At 29.0% G+C, this 18,472-nt stretch overlaps 3 protein-coding genes across 3 annotated transcripts; 2 read left to right on the top strand and 1 right to left on the bottom strand.

Annotated features, from left to right (window-relative positions):
* Positions 1-2,061: 2,061 nt before the first annotated feature.
* Positions 2,062-3,962, top strand: OCT59_012602 (uncharacterized protein; the record flags this gene model as incomplete). The annotated part of the gene is made up of 2 exons (XM_066134599.1): positions 2,062-2,458; positions 2,551-3,962. 2 exons carry the CDS (start codon positions 2,062-2,064, stop codon positions 3,960-3,962), a joined length of 1,809 nt encoding a protein of 602 aa, XP_065989850.1.
* A 6,897-nt stretch (positions 3,963-10,859) lies between these two features.
* Positions 10,860-11,432, bottom strand: OCT59_012601 (uncharacterized protein; the record flags this gene model as incomplete). The annotated part of the gene is made up of 5 exons (XM_066134598.1): positions 10,860-10,932; positions 11,032-11,062; positions 11,137-11,213; positions 11,284-11,348; positions 11,424-11,432. 5 exons carry the CDS (start codon positions 11,430-11,432, stop codon positions 10,860-10,862), a joined length of 255 nt encoding a protein of 84 aa, XP_065989849.1.
* Positions 11,433-13,395: 1,963 nt separating this feature from the next.
* On the top strand, positions 13,396-13,812 carry OCT59_012600 (uncharacterized protein; the record flags this gene model as incomplete). Its single annotated transcript, XM_066134597.1, has 2 exons — positions 13,396-13,569; positions 13,646-13,812. The coding sequence occupies exons 1-2, from the start codon at positions 13,512-13,514 to the stop codon at positions 13,810-13,812; spliced, it is 225 nt and encodes a 74-aa protein (XP_065989848.1). The 5' UTR covers positions 13,396-13,511.
* Positions 13,813-18,472: the final 4,660 nt, after the last annotated feature.

Raw genomic sequence — 18,472 nt, 5'->3', positions numbered from 1 at the left:
TGTAAGCACGAACATCTTTAGCAATAGCCTTTTCATTTTTAATTTTACTAATTATATTGGGAATATCAGCATACACATTAATTTTTGTCTCTTCTACAGGAAATACGGATCCAATAATACATCCAAAAGTAGGTGAATATCGAAGACGAGATTTTAACTTGGTATTATCAGTCATCACTACTACTGGACCATTATATTGAATTGAATCAATTAACCGCTTAAACCTAGCAACATTTTCAAAACACAAATCTGGATTGGTTAAATGGTCTTCACTATTCCTTCTCAAATGTCTATAAACATGAAATTTAAAATCAAAATTATGTAAGATTAACAACATGCATATAAAATGATTTTCTTAACGTATCCATATATAAATTTGCTATTTACTGGAGTTTAAAAAAAAAAATTAAAAATTAATATACCGGATTGACTGAATCGTTCTGCCTTCTAAATTTTGGCGAAACAAATCCAAGGCCCTTGTACTAAATCCTCCTAATATGACTAGAAAACTTGTAAACTCTTCACTATATTTCAAATTTCTTTTGCTTTTGTTTTTCATTTTCTCTCAATTGCATTGCCCATTACTTCACAAAGACCAGTAAATACCGGCGTATCCTTAAAAGCACCTTTTAATGCCTTATCAGCAAGAACAATCCATGGGTTTTCTGGTACATTTTCTGATTCATTATTAAGTACATTCCACATATCACGAAGATCAAGATTTTGGAGAAAATATTTTAGAGGATTATCTTCCCAATAGTGTTTTGGAGTAAACTTGACATTAATAGGTAATGGTGAGGGACGAACAATTTTATTGCATAAAATTTGATTGTATCGAATAGCAAAGCATTCAGCACACACATTATCTTTTCCAGAAATTCCAGTACAACTTTTTGCACGAACAGCATTACCTTATTTAAAAGGATTGTTAATAATAATGTATTATTAATTATGACAAATAGAATATAATGCATACTTGCTCGATCAATTTTCCACATAGATTCTGCAAATAATGTACGATTCAATAGCCTTTTTTGTTTTGCATTCAATTTTTTCCTACTAAATTTCTGTGAAAATAAATTTGGAAAAAGTTCACGTGCAATAACCTCAACACGACGAGAACCACCAAATTGTGCAGGAGTTCGCTGAATATATCTTGATATTTCTGCAGATCGGAGACCAATACAATAATATCTTTTTTTAGTATTTTTTTCATTTATATTTAAAGTTTCGATAGCTGATAATTCTTGCATTTGATCTTCGCTTAATATTTCATCAATTTGGATTAGATCATCATCATCCATATTATCATATACGTCAGAATCATATTCTTCTTCTTCTTCAACATCTTTAGCTTCTTCAATTTGTCGCTCTTTTTTTGGTTTAAACCAATTATAAAGTGTCCTTTGTCCTTCATCAGCTTTACATCCAGAACGCCGAACATGACGGTCAAGATAATCTTCTTCCCATTTTCGGTTGAGTGTTATTGTTTTACCACAAATGCATATTACTTTCTTGGGATGTATAATATGTGCAACATATTTGTGTTTAGAAAGTCTTTCAAAATTATATTTCCAATTTGTCATACTATTTACATGTACAAACTAGAATAAAAAAATCTGAAAAATTTTTTTTCTTTTTGAAAAAGAACAAGATTGTCGCAATCAGTTGATTTACATTTCAATTAAAGTAAATATTACAATGCGGTTTGCCAAATAAGTACATGATATACTATATATATATGTGATCGGCCAAATATAGGCGAAAATATGCAAACTAAATCTCTTACATATAAAAATTTTGGTAAAAAATACGCAATCTGATGACCTAACTATGGACAAAAAAATCCTAAATTATACGCAAATCAAAACCTTACTCTGCCCAACTCCACTATGATGGCGACGCATTGGTAAACCCTACCCCTATATATATATTTCTGGGTCCTAGAAGGAACAAGAGTAAGTAATTATTAATTTATAATAATTAATTTCTTTAAAAAAACTAATAATAATAATTTATTTTAAGGATTATATCAAATATTCACGAAAGTATCGTGAAATAATGCATAGTAAAATTAATTTTCAATCTTTAGAAGATCCACGTATCAATACTTTAAAACAAATTCGTGATTGGTTTATATGTGGTGATAAACAAAAGACAGAATCTAAAGAGTGGATTTCATCACAATGCCAATTTGATTTGGTTTTATCTATCAATGGTTTTATTGGAATGCTTACATATATTTTAAATAAATATCCAAGTGCAATGATTCAAGCAAAAAGGATTTCACAAGATATGCTTGAGGGACTTTTTGGTATAATCCGAGAACTTGGTGGAGACTCTTCCACCCAAACACTTAAATCTTATGGACATGCCTTAAACAAATATCAAATTACAATGTTAGTTTCGTCAGAAATAAAGAGTGTTAATTATGGCAAAACAGATAGTACTGGAACTGGTATTACTACTTTAGTAAGAAGGTATGCATATGTTATAAATTATATTATTATTACATCTTTATAAATTAAAATATTTTATTTACAATTAAAGATTATCGAAAAGATAAACAAAAAACAACAAATAATGAAGAAAATAATTACATTTATCAAAAACATTTGGTTCGTTTGGCACAAATATCATCTCTTTCTCACAATGTGTTTAAAAATCTTCTTACAGATGATTTAATTATGGGGAAAATCAAGTTTCCATTAGGACCATACCATAAAAATGTTGATCAGGAAAATATTAGAATTTTTCGCCTACAGAGTGAACGCCACCAACTTATAGAAACCATCCTTTATCAGGATTCTATTGATAAATTACTACAAAAGTGGCAAGATATTATTAAAAATATCGCTTGTAAAGCAATTCTTAAAAAAACAGGAATTCAATGGTTAGCTACTTGGAGCTCTTACCTTGAAAATTATCTAAATAATTTTAAATGCTCAGGAGTCTGGTATCAAGATTTTCTTATTGCGTCCAATTTAAATGATTCTTCAACTAAAAGGCTCGTTGCATACTTGCTTTTACAAGAGGTTATTAAAATTACCTTTAGTGAAAAAACAGTATCAAATATCTCACAAACTCATTTAGCAGCAGATAATAATTTAAAACCAGAAAAAATTATTGTCTTGGAATCATCTGAGGCGTCAAAATTTTCCTACATCATTGGGTGGATTGTTTATAAGTTAACAAAGAATGACAATATAACAAAATCGCGTCCTGAATTTGAAGCAATTAAAACTCACCTTATGACTCTAAATTCAGAACAAGTTGTTTATGAACAGGATGTTCGATCTCAAACAACAAATGTGATTCCTGGTCTGAAATTTTTAGAATTTATGTATAAAATAGAATCATTAGTGTTATTATTATTTGAAAAGCATACGGAATTTGGACCCAATATTCTTCAATATATACACAATAGCTTATTATGTAACTTACCATTGTTAGAAAATTTTAACACACTCATCAATATCTCTACTCAGATGCTTTCCACGTGTGACTCTATAAATATAACAAAATACGAGTTAAAAGATGATGCTAGAGAATTTCTTTATGAAAGAATTATTATTATTTATATGAAGAGTAGACAAAAATCCTGGCGAAAATTCAATGATCTCATCCCCGAAAAAGGAACCTCAAGCCTTAGGGAAAATCTTAAAGCTATGCGTAATGATACTGAAAATAACATACCTACTTTAATAAAAAAGTCCAACTTACCAAAAGATCCTATGCTTGGTTTGGTGCAACTTCAAATCTGGGCACAGTTGGATAGTGCTGAAGGATTATTCTCAAAATTGTTTCTAGTGAGTGAGTTACAATGGTTACTTTGGGCATTTGGAGATAATATAAATAACAAAAGAAAAAAGAGTTTAATACCTTTAATTTTAGAACACCTGAAAAAGGGTACTTCTTTTTCCAAAGAAGCTATATCAAAGGGTCAAATATTTACAGTTTAAATTATAGAATAGTTGTTAATGAAGTCTATTATCCAAATATTTGGTATATAAATAAAAAATAACATTAAAACGGTGCTTAAAGTAAATTGCTACAGTAAATTAGCTTATTCCAAGGAAAAAAATAACAATTTACAAAAGCTATAGTGACTCAATTGAAATAAAACCACTTTTCCTATATAGACCTAACTTGAGTAATCTTAGTTTTTAAGATCGGCTGCTTTTCTATGAATGCGCGTCGAAAAAAATTAAAAAAAAGTAAAAATTTGCGCAATTTTATAGTAGATTTCGATTGTGTAACCAATTTATGGTGGCGACAGTTCTGGTTATTATTGATCAGTCTGTGTAACCTATGAGTTGGTCCCCCGTTTATTTATCTAACCCCTAGATAAAATAACAATCATTTTACTTAACAAATTATTTATTAAAAGATTATATAATACAAAAATTATTCTCTTTTCCTTTTTCTTGTTAATTCACCAACTTTTTTCTTACCCCAAGTATAAAAAGAATGACCCGAAAGTTGACAATTAGAACAAAGTGGATATACAGATTGATATCCATGAAGTAAATCGTTAGTTGCCTTCACCAATGAATTATTTTTACCACAATAATAACAAATAGAAGGTTTTTTTAGGCGATTTGAATAATAACCACTTTCAATTGGAGAATCACAGCTAAGAGATTGATGAATAAAAACAATACCTTTCAGCTCATGTGAAGGTGGCATCCATTCTTCAATTACACAAGTAAAATCATTATCATTTATTTTGAGCTGTAATGTGGATATCTGCTCTTTTTTTAAAGCACTCATACTATAAATGCATCGAATTTTTCCACAAAAATCACATTCAACGAATTCGCGAACACGATTATTATTGAAAATGCCCTGGGGTAAATTATCAGCTTCTAGTTGTTCTGCTTTACTTGGACGAAAGTTTTCAGATGTTTGAGTCCCATATATACTTGAAAAATCCTTATAATGATTAGAATCAGCTAAAATAAAAATGCCCAAAAATATAATTAGAAATTTGAGCACTTTATGCAAAAAGGTTGTATAATTCTTACCAATAGATGGTTCAGGATCAGGCAAAAAATGCAATTCATCAAATACTTCAATTGGTAATTCAACTGGTAAACAGATAGTACATTCACTATTATTGCATTTCTTAATCTGCAGAAATTAGAGTTTTGTGATAAATTTCGAATACAATGAATATATATAAGTGCATTTTACTCTATTTGACATACCTGAAATGAATATTGTCTAATTTGACAATGCGTATCAATAAATTCCTTTAATTTATGAAATTTTCTTAATTCTACTAGCGTTGTATCATTAATTGTAAGCTGACTTTCAGCTGTTAATATAGACTATTATAATATTAATGATTAACAAAAATAAATTTAAGCAAATATTAATATAAAAAATACCTCAAATAAAGAATCAATTTCAGTTTCTATGGCAGGAGAAGTGATTTTGAATTTTAAATCATGTAAAGAAAGTCGTGAAATACGATTTTCAAGGAATTCTTGAGTAATTTTAATTGATTTAATAAGCTCTTCTTTTAAATGTGAATTAGAATTAGCTTCTTCACGGATTTCAGATAAAGTTTTAAACAGCTTGTTCTGATAATCCACTCATATCTTCTCGCTTCAAAGCAACATCTTGCAAAGCAAGACTTAATATTGACATTATACATTCAGCTGGATTGGCCCAACTGTGGTAAGGAGCAGTTCGTACAGCAGCTAAGAAATCAAAGTTACCTTTTAAAAACAAGGCTATCAATGATATTTGAACAGATCCATATGTGCATCGGTGATCTGGACCACCATTAGTATATAAAAGTAAAATTTTAGGTTTGTTAATATTATCTTGATATTGAATAGAATAATTATTATAGAATTCTATTGCATGTCGTATAGCAGAACTTGGTTGGAAAATTGTATCTTTATATGCTATATATACTTGACCCTGATAAAATGAATCTGATATACTATTTGAAATGTCAACAAATAAAGATGCCGAAGGGGTCAAAGATAATTTTGTAAAATCGTGATCACAAGAATTAAGTATTCCATCTATAGTAGTTAATGCTGATTTATTTCTCACTCCTGTTGAAGTAGCAACTGATTCTCAAATAGAAACTTTATGTTTGTCATCAGCACAAATTAATGTTGTATACTCTTTAAATTTAATAGCAAATTCACGTAAATATCTCCAAAGTGCAGAACAGTAATGTGAATTAATATGAGACTTGCGTATTTGACGAGCTTGAATCATATATCGAATTTGAAACCTGCCTGTATACCGATTTTCTGAAAATTCTGTTTTTAGCCAAAATTGTAATCGCACCCATTCAGTTGAAGGTATTTCAATATCATTTGGTATAGTGCCATATTTATTTTCTAATCGTTCAATTATGATTTGCACCAGATCCTTAACTGAGATGGCAATTGGCATATATAAAGTTGAGGTATATCGTCGATCATGCACTGCAGGCATAACCTTTTTAAAATTTGAGATGATCTTGATATAAATTATATAAGATATAAATACAAAAATAGTATTTAAATTAATAATCATTACCTCATTAAAGTAATCTTGCATTTCGTTCCAAAAGACATCAAATTTTGTGCCTTTTTCATTAATAATCTTACAAAGATCTATAATAATATCAGGATCTTGGGTATCTAGCATCAATTTTATCCGTTCATGTGTTTTCTTATTGATTTCATTATCTGATGTTGATACATCTCCTGTTAAATCTTTATAAAGTACTTGCAGAATTGAGCGTGATGCTTTAACTATTAAAGAATACTATAAAAAGGTTGGTGTATATTTAGTATTTTCAATATTTTCAAAAGAAATATTTTAACTGAAATATAAACAAAAAAAAAAAAAGAAAAAAACCTTATTTATCACATTTTTTCGCATTTGTCTTGTACAATAGATTGGGATTTGGTCATATGCTGCAGAAATATTTTTTCTTCTTTTGTCTTGTCACATTTATCCAAAGAAGGAATTTTCCATACAAAATTTAATGTACCGAGATAATTGCCATGATAATAACGATATAGCGTGAAGGATACATCAGCACAAATATTTTGAAAAAAGAGATATATATTTTGTGGCTTGGGAGGAAGCAAATGATCTATATTTAGAAGATCATAATCATTGGATTCACGAAGAAGCTGTGCTAAAAACTCATATTGAGATGGATATAAGTCAACAGCTTCAATATCCTCAACTGTAATATCATCCCACCCATTTCTTACAGGAACTCGACTCGTATGTATAGTACACATTCTATTATTAATCCCTTGAAGATAGTTGGCATATTCTTGAGCTATTTTTATCAGATCATCAATATCTTTAATTACTTCTTCCCAATGTAATAGGCGTGTCCAAGGTTGTTGAATAGATAAATTAAAGCTTTAACAAATGACTCAAGTTTTTCTCGTGATATTTCAATTTTTTTATGCTTCGTAGTATCATGATAGAGATTATAATGACTTTCAGAAGCATATACAGGAAGTTTGGCTATAATTTTTGGTAGTTTCAAGCCACGTTTTTCCAATTTGCCAAGATGAGGATCCAAATACCATACTAAATTGGTAACTCTGCGGATAAAAGAATGCCCAATAGTTAAATGATTATCATTCAGCCATCCCAGTTTCCTTTCTTGCAAAATTTTTAAAAAATCATTATAGAGCAAATCATTACGAAATTGAGAGTTGTAAAGTGGTGGAAGTTTTTTTAGGCGTTGTTGTGTCATCATGAAATTAAATGCTGAAGATCCTTCATTAGATAACTCATCGGGAATTAATATACTATGAGATATTGTAAAACGTACATGCTGCGCCTTCAATTGAAAACATGCTTCTAAATTTTCGGTAAGACCATTTAATATAGGATGTCAAGCTGAAGAATCATTACATTGAAGATCAACTTTTACCAGCTTATCTTCTAAAAAAAGTTCATTTGAAAGTGCTTCTTTTAATAAATCTTCAAAATTTCTGGACTCTTTAATACCAACCACTACTGATTTTACTAAAGATATGCCATTTTCATAGGCTGTTACAAACAAATACAACATTTGATGTATATAATTTCCAAAAAAAGTATCGTCAGTTCTGCAGTTTTATTTACTGATACTACACGAAAGAAAAAGAAAAGTTTATCGAATAAAGAAAAAAGAAAAAGAAAATACGATTTGTTCACATGTTAATAATATAAATTAAGTGTTGATACAAGTGGTCGATTGTGATACAATATCGCAAACTTAACGTTACAATCATTACATCTAATAAAATAACGTGACTTTATATATGTGTTTAAAATTTAATATGTACAAAATTTTACCCCCCCCGCCCCCTCTATTTTTTTCATGTCATGTGATGTTAAACGAAACTATTTGTTGGAGCGGCCTTACTATGGAGTGAAATAACTTTAAATTGAACATTTGAGTGCCAAAACAGGAAAAATATTCGTGCGGCTTTAGTACTAATTTCATGCGATATCCCTGCTGCTCAAAAAATATGCGGGTATATTTCAGCTTTGGTTTCTTGCCATCGGTGTATAAAACGAGCAAATTATGAAGACCACCAACATAATTTTGCAGGTATGGAGGATATGGAGAATTGGTTCATTACTCGTGATTCGACCGAACATCGTCAGAATGCTCTTGCATGGCGAAATTGCAATTCCACCAATTCAAGAAAGAATTTCGTTAGTGAAAAAGGGGTTAGGTGGTCAGAGTTACTTCGATTGCCGTACTTTGATTCAATTCGTTTTATTATTGTAGATCCAATGCACTGCTTATTCTTAGGAATTGCAAGGTGGATAATGAAGAGGATTGGATCGATGAGGGTATTTTAACCCAAACGATCTAAAGAAGATTCAAGAAAAAATGAATCAATTCAAAATACCGGCTGATTTGGGACGAATTCCTGGGAATATTGAGCGCGAAGAAGGGTTTTCGAACTATACAGCTGATTAGTGGCAAATTTTCTTTATAATCTATGCAACTACCTCATTGTGGGAACATTTACCGTCAAAAGATCAAAAAATCTTGACACATTTCGTTAGAGTTTGTTCTATTTTAGTAAGCCGAATTTTAGAAATTGAATTAATGGAAGAAGCTCATGAGAGGCTAATTAAAATAATTAAGCTTATTGAAGTACACTATGGAAGAGTAAAAATTACGCCTAATCTTCACCTTTCGCTTCATTTGTGCGATTGTTCGAATGATTTTGGTCCATTGTATGCATTTTGGTATTTTTCATTTGAGCGTATGAATGGAATACTCGGTAAGATATTCTTTTTTTTACTTTTTTTACTTTATTCGGATGTTTACATTGTTAGTCTTATTTTTAATAATTTTTAAGGCTCGTTGCCAACAAGTAATAGACAAATTGAACCAGAAATAATGCGTCAGATAATGAATGATAATCAAATTGAAGATATCATTAGTTCTGACATTCAAACGAAAGGCTCAGAATTGCTTGAAGATTGACCCACAACTGGTTCAATATCGGCTGCGGACCAATTTTCTTCAGATGAACTAGAGCGGTTTTTGCTAAATGCTAAAAACATACAGGAATTAACTATTACTGGATGCGAGCCGTTTCCTGGAGAAATGCTGAAGCCTAGTTCTGAAGCAATAATGACTGAATCAATGCTCGAACTGATGGTTGCTTTTTATAATGCTTCTTATATCGAAATGTACAAGTTTCGCAAACCAGCAGATGAAATTATCCAAGATTCTATAACAATTCGAGTAAAGATAAATCAATTTGGAAGATGCCAAATTAGTTCCAAAGTATTTGGCTCCGCAATGTCAGTTCGACATACAAAAAGCTCGTGTGTTCTAGCCAAATTTATAACTAGTGATGGAGAAGTCGACAGTTATCCTGGACAAATTCAATACTTCTTCAAACATACAGTCGACTTGCCAAATGGACAAATGGAACATAATTTGGCATATATTTGTTGGTATCGACCAGCTAGTACGAATATTATTTTCATATTGATGATGAAGATGAGAGCTGTAACGTCGAGTTGTGGAAATCTGAATTTTATGATGAAAGCCGTGATTGTATTATTCCTGTATAAGGTTGCCTGCCTAAACCTCTCCAAAATTCTACGATTAGTTTCTCCAAGATTTTACTATAGTTTTATTATGGTTTCGGTAAGGTTTCAGCAGTTTTGGCATTTATAATAAGTTTGTTAGGTTTCGCTTTTCTCTAGAGTTTCGCTAACTTTTTAATATGACTTTCATATAGTTTCAGTAAAGTTTCGCTATTTCAGCATTTCGCCAACTTGCCAAAACCCTCTAGTTTCTCCAGCAACCTTATTCCTGTACATAGTATCCTTTGTCGATTTATACTATCAAAATATCAAATTTCTACTCAGAGTAATGCTATTGAATATTTGGCGATTAATCCAATTAATTGCAAACTCCAAATTCGTTAATAATTAAGTGTTTTGGTAAAAATCGGCTGAATTATTTTTTTTATTTTTTTAATTTTTATAATTACTTGACGAGAGACATGTTTATTAGATAAAATTTCATTTTACGAAAAGATTCTTTTGTAGTATTTTTATTATAATTACTTGACGAAAAACAAGTCGAAATTCATGTTACAATAAAAATTTTCGTTAATGATTATGCACTGAATATAAACAATGTAAATAAAGTATAAAATTCGAATTAAAAAATAATGTTTTTTACTATTTGGCAAAATTGTGTCAATTTATGTGACCAATCGGCAAAATTTACTGAATGACCTTAAAGGAACAAGTTTTTGTATAACAATTGGTATAAGTCGATTTTTCACCAAAAGACTGAACGAGTTTTTATTTAACAATCAGTATCAGTCGATTTGTGATTGATTTTACCGATTTTTGCCATTGGTCAAAAAATGTGACGAATCACATGACCAATCAACAAAAATTATGCCGAAAGCTCTTAACGGTCGAAAGTTTTGATTTCGACCAGTGAAAGAAAAAAAATTAAATAAACTTTAAAAAAAAATAAGGTTTTTAAAATTTCAAAGCTTCGCTCACCTATCCAACACCCAAAAACTGAAGCTGAAACCTACAAAATAAAAGAAAAAAAAGTTAAATAAATTTTTTTAAAAAAAATTTTTTAAAGTTCTCTTCAAAACTCACCTATATATCCAAACCCAAAAATCAGAACTGAAGCAGTAGTGCTCCAAAACGAGTTGATGAGTCGAATCAATCTGAGTCTAAATTGCTTGATTAATAATGTTCTACAAAAAGAAGAGAACGTCTCTTAATTACAATAAATACACTGACCTACACACAGCCACTTCACATTTACCTCTATTCCCAATCACTATCCCGAAAGAAGAGACCCGTTCCTAAAGAAATAAGAATTAGGTAAGTAAAGAAAAAACAATAAAATTAAAAAAAGAAAATGAAAAAAATATACTAACTTTCCGCATCTTTCACATTCTTAGAAATTACCAAAATTGCCGTTCCAAGAGAAGAGACCTGTTCCTAAAGAAATAAGAATTAGGTAAGTAAAGAAAAAAACAATAAAATTAAAATGAAAATGAAAAAAATATACTAAGTACTAACTTTTCGCGTCTTTTACATTTTTAGAAATCACCAAATTGCCATTCCAAGAGAAGAGACCCATTCCTAAAGAAATAAGAATTAAATAAGTAAAGAAAAAAACAATAAAATTAAAAAAAAAAATGAAAAAAAAAGAAATATATTAACCTTCTGCATCTTTTGCATTCTCAGTAGTTACCAAAATCGCCATTCCAAGAGAAAAGACTCATCCCTAAAGAAATAAGAATAAGGTGAAAAAAATAAAGAAAAAAGAAAAAGAAAAAAAAAACAAAAAATATATTAACCTTCTGCACTTCTTGCATTCCTATAAGTCTACTGAAAGACTGACCGTTCAGTCATTGTTTCTTAAAATATAAATGATACTTTTTGTTGGAAAAAAAAAATAAAATGTTACATGAAAGAGTTTATTTTTTTTGTAATTCGTTTCTGGAAAAAAATAATCAGATAATCATTCAATTTGAGTCAATCTTTTCCTGATATGAATCAATTGTTTTTTAGAAATATCAATAACCTATCGGATTACTGATAGGTATATTAAAATTTTCTGATATAATTTTATAAATAATATCGGATACCAATATACCTATCATGCCATATCAGATTTCTGATATTTGACCAGGACCCCGAACAATATATATATAGGTCAGATAAAAAATTCAAAATTTACTAAGGTCAATAAGCAAATATTTTTCATGTCTGCTAAGCAAACTTTTATCTAACCCATAAATTTTTTACACTGCTAAGCAATTTATTTTATGACATATATATATTTATATATAATTTTTTTTATAAAATATGTATATAAAAAAAACTAAAAAAACAAAAATTTTTGAAATAAAGTATGGATAAAGCTATTATTATTTTTTTGTAATATTACAACTTATAAATGTTTCTTATTAATATTTCGTATATCTGTTCTGTGACTTCAGAGCGTAATTTAGGCACTTTAGTCAAAGGAAACATCCAAAACCTTCTTAAGTAAAGTTGTTCAGCAGGTTCGAATCTACTTACATATAAATTTTTATCACGATTGAATAGATATTTATGGATTTATTCATGTTTTTTGTAACGCCACCAATACGCGGAATTTTTATTTTTAAAATTTACTGTAAAATTTGTCAAAAAAAATATTTTTAAAAAATTTTCTAAGTAAAAATGAAATAACTTTTACTGATTATTACAAAAATTATAGTGTAAAATTATAAAAAAACAGAAAAACACTTATTTTTCTTGCTCTCATTTTTAATATATATTTTTTTACTGTTACATGGACGCGTATATAATTTATAATTTTAATGTTACGCGGACGCGTATTTGTTTTATCAAAAACACGTTACACAATCACGTCTAAAAATGATTCCTGTATTACGTATACAATTAACTTATTCTTTGTATTAAAAATAGTAAATTTTTTTTACACAAACATGTTTATAACTTTGTTTACATATTTTATTAAATTTTTTTAATGTGAAAAATGTAAATATATATTATATTATATATATATATTAAAAAAATCTATCCTGCTACGCAAATATATATCTGACTATTAATAATTTAATACTCTGCTACGCATAATTATATCTGACTATTTAAAAATTATGGTATCAAATAAGCAATAATAAATCTCACATAGGAAAAATTTTTATATGTTGGTTAAGCAAACTCAAAACCTACCTTTATATATATTGTTCGGGGTCCTATTTGACCGATACATCATGATAGCTTATAACCTGATACCTCATCATTCGACCAGTGGAATCTTAGGAAATCTCTCAAAAAAAAAAATTTTCTATCAGATATCCCATACGAACCCTTCCCATATGAACTCTTAGAAAATCTCTTAAAAAAAATTTTCCATCAGATATCCTATATAACTCTTCCCATATGGAGTTTAAAGAGTTTTGAACCAGTTTATAAAAACTGTATAAAAAAAAATATTTTAAAACATGTTATTAAATCCGTTATTGAAAAAATCTAATCCGCTAATGACTAAATATTATACAGGTTCGGAAATATAAACAATTTTACCTTATTATATACTGAAAACCATCTTGGACTAATATTTGATTTTACCTTACAGAACCATTACAAAACTTACCAGAATGCCATATCCAAAGGGCTGAGAAGTCATCTAAAAAAGATAAAAGAAATGGAAATGAAAAAAGAATGGAAAAGGGGAGACGAAAGTGTGGAAAGGGATGGAAAAGGAATGGAAAAGACGGCAAAAGTGTTGGAAAAGTGGAGTAGATTTATATTCGATGGCCTAATCCCTACGAAAGTTTTCACTCATCTAAAGACCTGGAATACAAAACGTCTTGTTAAAGGAATGTTCTCATCGAATTTCACGTCCAAAGAGCTAAGAAACAAACCATCTAAAAAAAAGAAATTAGTTAATGTCCTTTAAAAGATAGAATAAAAAATTAAAAGAAACATCACACTCACCAAATTCCCACGTTTAAAGAGTAGAAGAGCTGTCTAAAAGATTTTTAAACAAACAAACATTAGTAATTATTTAATTAAATAAATAATCCAAGAATATTCACCCCTTACCAAAATCCATGTCCAAAGATAATGAAGAATTGGTCGTCTATAAAAATGAAATAAACGAAACATTTTAATAAACGATTCATTAAAAAAGATTATTTTTTTTTTAAAAAAAAATAAACATAACGATACTTACGTTTAAGGAGATCTTAAGAACCTTTAAATTTTTTTGTTCAAAGACTCTATAACATAATCTTCGTTAGATAATCATCATCCAATTGCCTTCACAATATATTTTGAATAATAAATTCACCGAATTCCAATATCACTATCTACAAAAAAAAAAATGAAATAATTAGTAACCGTATCGCTTCATTATTCAAAAAACCTTCCTTACCGATTCACATGCATCCAAATGTTCCAAAGCACCAGCCGTCTACAGAAGAAAAAAAAAGAATAAACCTTTAGGGATTATTCATTAAAAGAATTAAAGATAAAAAACAATGCTCACCGAATTTGAATACTTCAACTATAAAAAAAAAAATTGAAACGTTAGTAAGCATTTCGTTATAAAAAAATTTTTTTTAAAAAAAAAAATTGCTCTGTTCCACCGAAATCAATGATCCAGAAACGTCTAAAAAATTCCAGGTTCCAGCCAAACTTTCCAATGCCTTGGATCTGCTTAGAAAAGAAACAACTCTATTTTTCATCAAGATTCAAATTAGTTTAAAGGAACGAAACACTAGTATATTTTCATCCAGCAACTCTACAAAAAAGTAGATTCTGCTCAGTCCTCCTTTACCTCAATTCCAAAAATCTGATCATATTTTTTGTCTGGCTAACCTTAAAAAAAGAAAAACCATAAATTAAATTATTTAAAAAAAAAAATCATGAAATCCTTTTCCCGACCTTCCCTTACCTTAATTCCAAAAGTCCGGCAATGTTTTTTGTCTGGCAACCCTATCAAACAGAAAAAAATAAATTAGTTTAATTTATTAAAAAACAATGAAAAAGCTTTCCCTCAGCCCTTTTTTACTTCAATTCCAAAGATCTGGCAATGTTTTCGTCTGGCAACTCTATAAAAAAGAAAAAAACAAATTAGTTTAATTTATTAAAAAAACAATGAAAAAGCTTTCCCTCAGCCTTCTCTTACTTCAATTCCAAAAGTCCGGCAATATTTTTCATCTGGCAACACTACAAAAAAGAAAAAAATATATTAAAAAAAAACGAAAAACCTTCTCCCTCAGCCCTCCCTTACCTCAATTCCAAGAGTCTAGTTTTCATTCAGTAACCCTACAAAAGAGAAAAATAAATTAGTTTAATTTATTAAAAAAAAACAACGAAAAACTCCTCTCTTACTTCAATTCTCAAAGTCCGGCAATTTTTTTTGTTCACAAAAAAGAAATTTTTTTTTCCAAATCAGATTATCCTGATCTAGATTACGGATCACATCTCACCCAATTCACGAATGACACAAATTGCAGGAAAAGAAATTGATCATCAATCGGTCAATATCATATCTACAAACTGGGATAACATATTTTTTTTTAAGAGAAACGTTCTAACGCTTCTCTTTTTCTTTTTTTTAGGTTGCCAGACGAATAATACGACCTGGACTTTGGAATTATGTAAGTGAAGGAGAGGAAGAATAATATTTTATTTTTTTAAGAGAAATGTTCTAACGCTTCTCTTTCTTTTTTTTAGGTTGCCAGACGAATAATACGAACCAGACTTTGGAATTTAGGTAAAAGAGGAGTCAGGAAGTGGGTTTTTTTTATTTTATTACATTACTAAATGCTTCTTTTTTAGGTTGCTGGACGAAAACTACAAACCAGACTTTGGAATTATGTAAAGTGAAGGAGAGGAGGAATAATATTTTTTTTTAAGAGAAACGTTCTAACGCTTCTCTTTCTTTTTTTTAGGTTGCCAGACAAATAATACGAACTGGACTTTGGAATTTAGGTAAAAAAGGAGGTTAGGGAGTAGATTTTTTTATTATATTCTTTAAGAAACGTTACTAAACTACTGGTCGAATGATGAGGTATCAGGTTATAATTAATCACGATCACATGACCTTTACAAATGCTAAATGATTGATATGAATATTTTCTTTTTTGGAATCTTGTGTAACTTTGTGCAACTCATTATTCAATTTTATTGAGGGACAAAATTTCATTTTTTTGAAATCCGTGTAATGTCACGTGATAAAACATGAAAAAAAATTGATCCAGCATTGCGAACTTAGCTGAAATTAAGTTTAGTCTTATTCATTTACAGCATATTTATTTACAACATTACGGCGTTAAATTAAATTACGGCATTATGGCATTACAGCATCACGGTATTTACGATTTATGGCATTTAATTATAGCATTACGGCATATGCTATAACCGTAAAAATAATTCTGACAGCATCTATAACTATAATCGATATAATAATGATCAACAAGAATTTACTAAAGCTCCGCACGAGTCGGCTTAGCGAGCCGAGCTAAAATTTGAGCAGGCTCGGTTCGATTAGAATTTTCGAGCTTGGCTTGTATTGAGCCAACCTCGAGTCGAGCCGAGCTGAGTTTTAAGGTGGCTTAGCTCGAGCTGAACTGAGCTTTTATCAAATTCTGCATATTTCTCGTGATTTTTTTAATTTGGCCGGAATTAAATAATTGATATGGAAATTTCCTTTTTTGAACACCTGAGTAACGTTATACAATCCAAAAGGCAATTTTATTTCTTATCAAAAATGGGGAAATGCATTGCACAGGATTCTAAAAAAGGAAATTTCCATGTTGATCACTTAATTCTGGCCAAAATTAAAAATCACGTGATGCCGGCAATAATAAAGAAAAAAAGTTCTGGAGCTCGCGAACTAGCTCATAACTCGCGAGCTAACTCGAACGAGCTGTATCAAAGTTCAGCTTGAATGAGCTGAGCCAAATTTATTATGAGCCACGGCTCAGCTCAGCTTGATATACCTGGCTCGTGAGCTGGCTCGAGCTGGATTGGCTCGTACGGAGCACTAGAATCTACTAATAATAATAACCAAAAATAAAAATAAAAATAAAATGATAATGAAAATGAAATAAAAATGAAAATGAAAAATATTTACAAAATGAAGAATTAAATGATAATGATCTTAATAATGATCAAAATAGTATAGATTTAAAAGAAAATTTGAATTTTCAATTTAATGATCATTTAAATGAATGGTTAGAAAAACTACAGCAAAATGAAGATAATGAGTATGATGGTAAACATGATGAATATAGTGAAAGTAAAAAAGATTTTAGTGATATAAATGTTAAAGATATTGAAACATCTAGCAGAAAATATTAATGCTAAATAGAAATTAGAATTTATATTTAAAAATAATTTGCGTAATCCTTTTAATATATAATTTTCTTTTATAATATATAATAAATAAATTTACATAACTTGTATAAATATTAGTTAATAAGTTACATATATTGCATATATATGAAAATGTATTGTACTCATATGGGCTGATTTGTCTATCTTTAATTAAAATATTGATTTTATTACATTTTTATTATACAAAATACTATATAATATACAGTAAATTAGGAGTAACTGAGTATTAAAAAACTTTTATTTAATGTTATTATACTATAAGTTGGTAAATATTTCTTTTAAATTAATATAATTCTTAGCACTTACTATATATATTAAAAATTTGTATCTCAACTTTAAACATAAATACACAGGCAATTTTGATAAATCAGATCAGTTAGTTCCAGTAAAAATATCCGATATATCAAGACATCCGATATATCGAAAAAATCTTGCCAAACCGGATTTATATAAAAATATATGAAAAATCCAAAATACCAAGAAATCACGTGATTTTTTGTTCAAAATTTTCAAAATTTTATTCAAAAATGAATATAATTTTATTATTATAAAAGAACTATCTGTCATACATTAAAATCAAAATATTCATTTAGTTTACTTTGCCTTTTTTCATTTATATGGTGCCAGAACTCTATACTCAAAAATGTTTCAAATTTTTAATTTATTACGTGAGAAGTACAATAACCAATAAAAATTCACAATTTTAGAAAAAACAGATACGAGCATATACAAAAAAGGAAAAAAAAGGAAATCGGCTTAAGAATAAAGCAGAAAGTAGTATATTTCTAGTATATTTCTCAGTAGAATTAAAAAGTCAATGTCAAAATATTACGGCATAGCCAAAAATAATTACGTCAGTACAAATGTTTACTAATAAAATATATAATTACGGTGAATTGCGGCATTTTAATTACGTCTGTCATAATTCAAAAATTCAATTCCACTGATAAGTATAGAAAGTAGTATTTATTTAAGAACAATCAAGCTAAAATGGAGTTAAATTTAGATTTTTAAGTAAATTAAGGACATTTTAAGCCATTTTAAGCCTTAAAAT

Source organism: Rhizophagus irregularis, chromosome 2, assembly GCF_026210795.1.
Source record: "Rhizophagus irregularis chromosome 2, complete sequence".
NCBI classification, from domain to species: Eukaryota; Fungi; Glomeromycota; class Glomeromycetes; order Glomerales; family Glomeraceae; genus Rhizophagus; species Rhizophagus irregularis.
The sequence above is the reverse complement of the archived record's forward strand: the minus strand, read 5'-3'. Positions and strand labels throughout refer to the sequence as shown.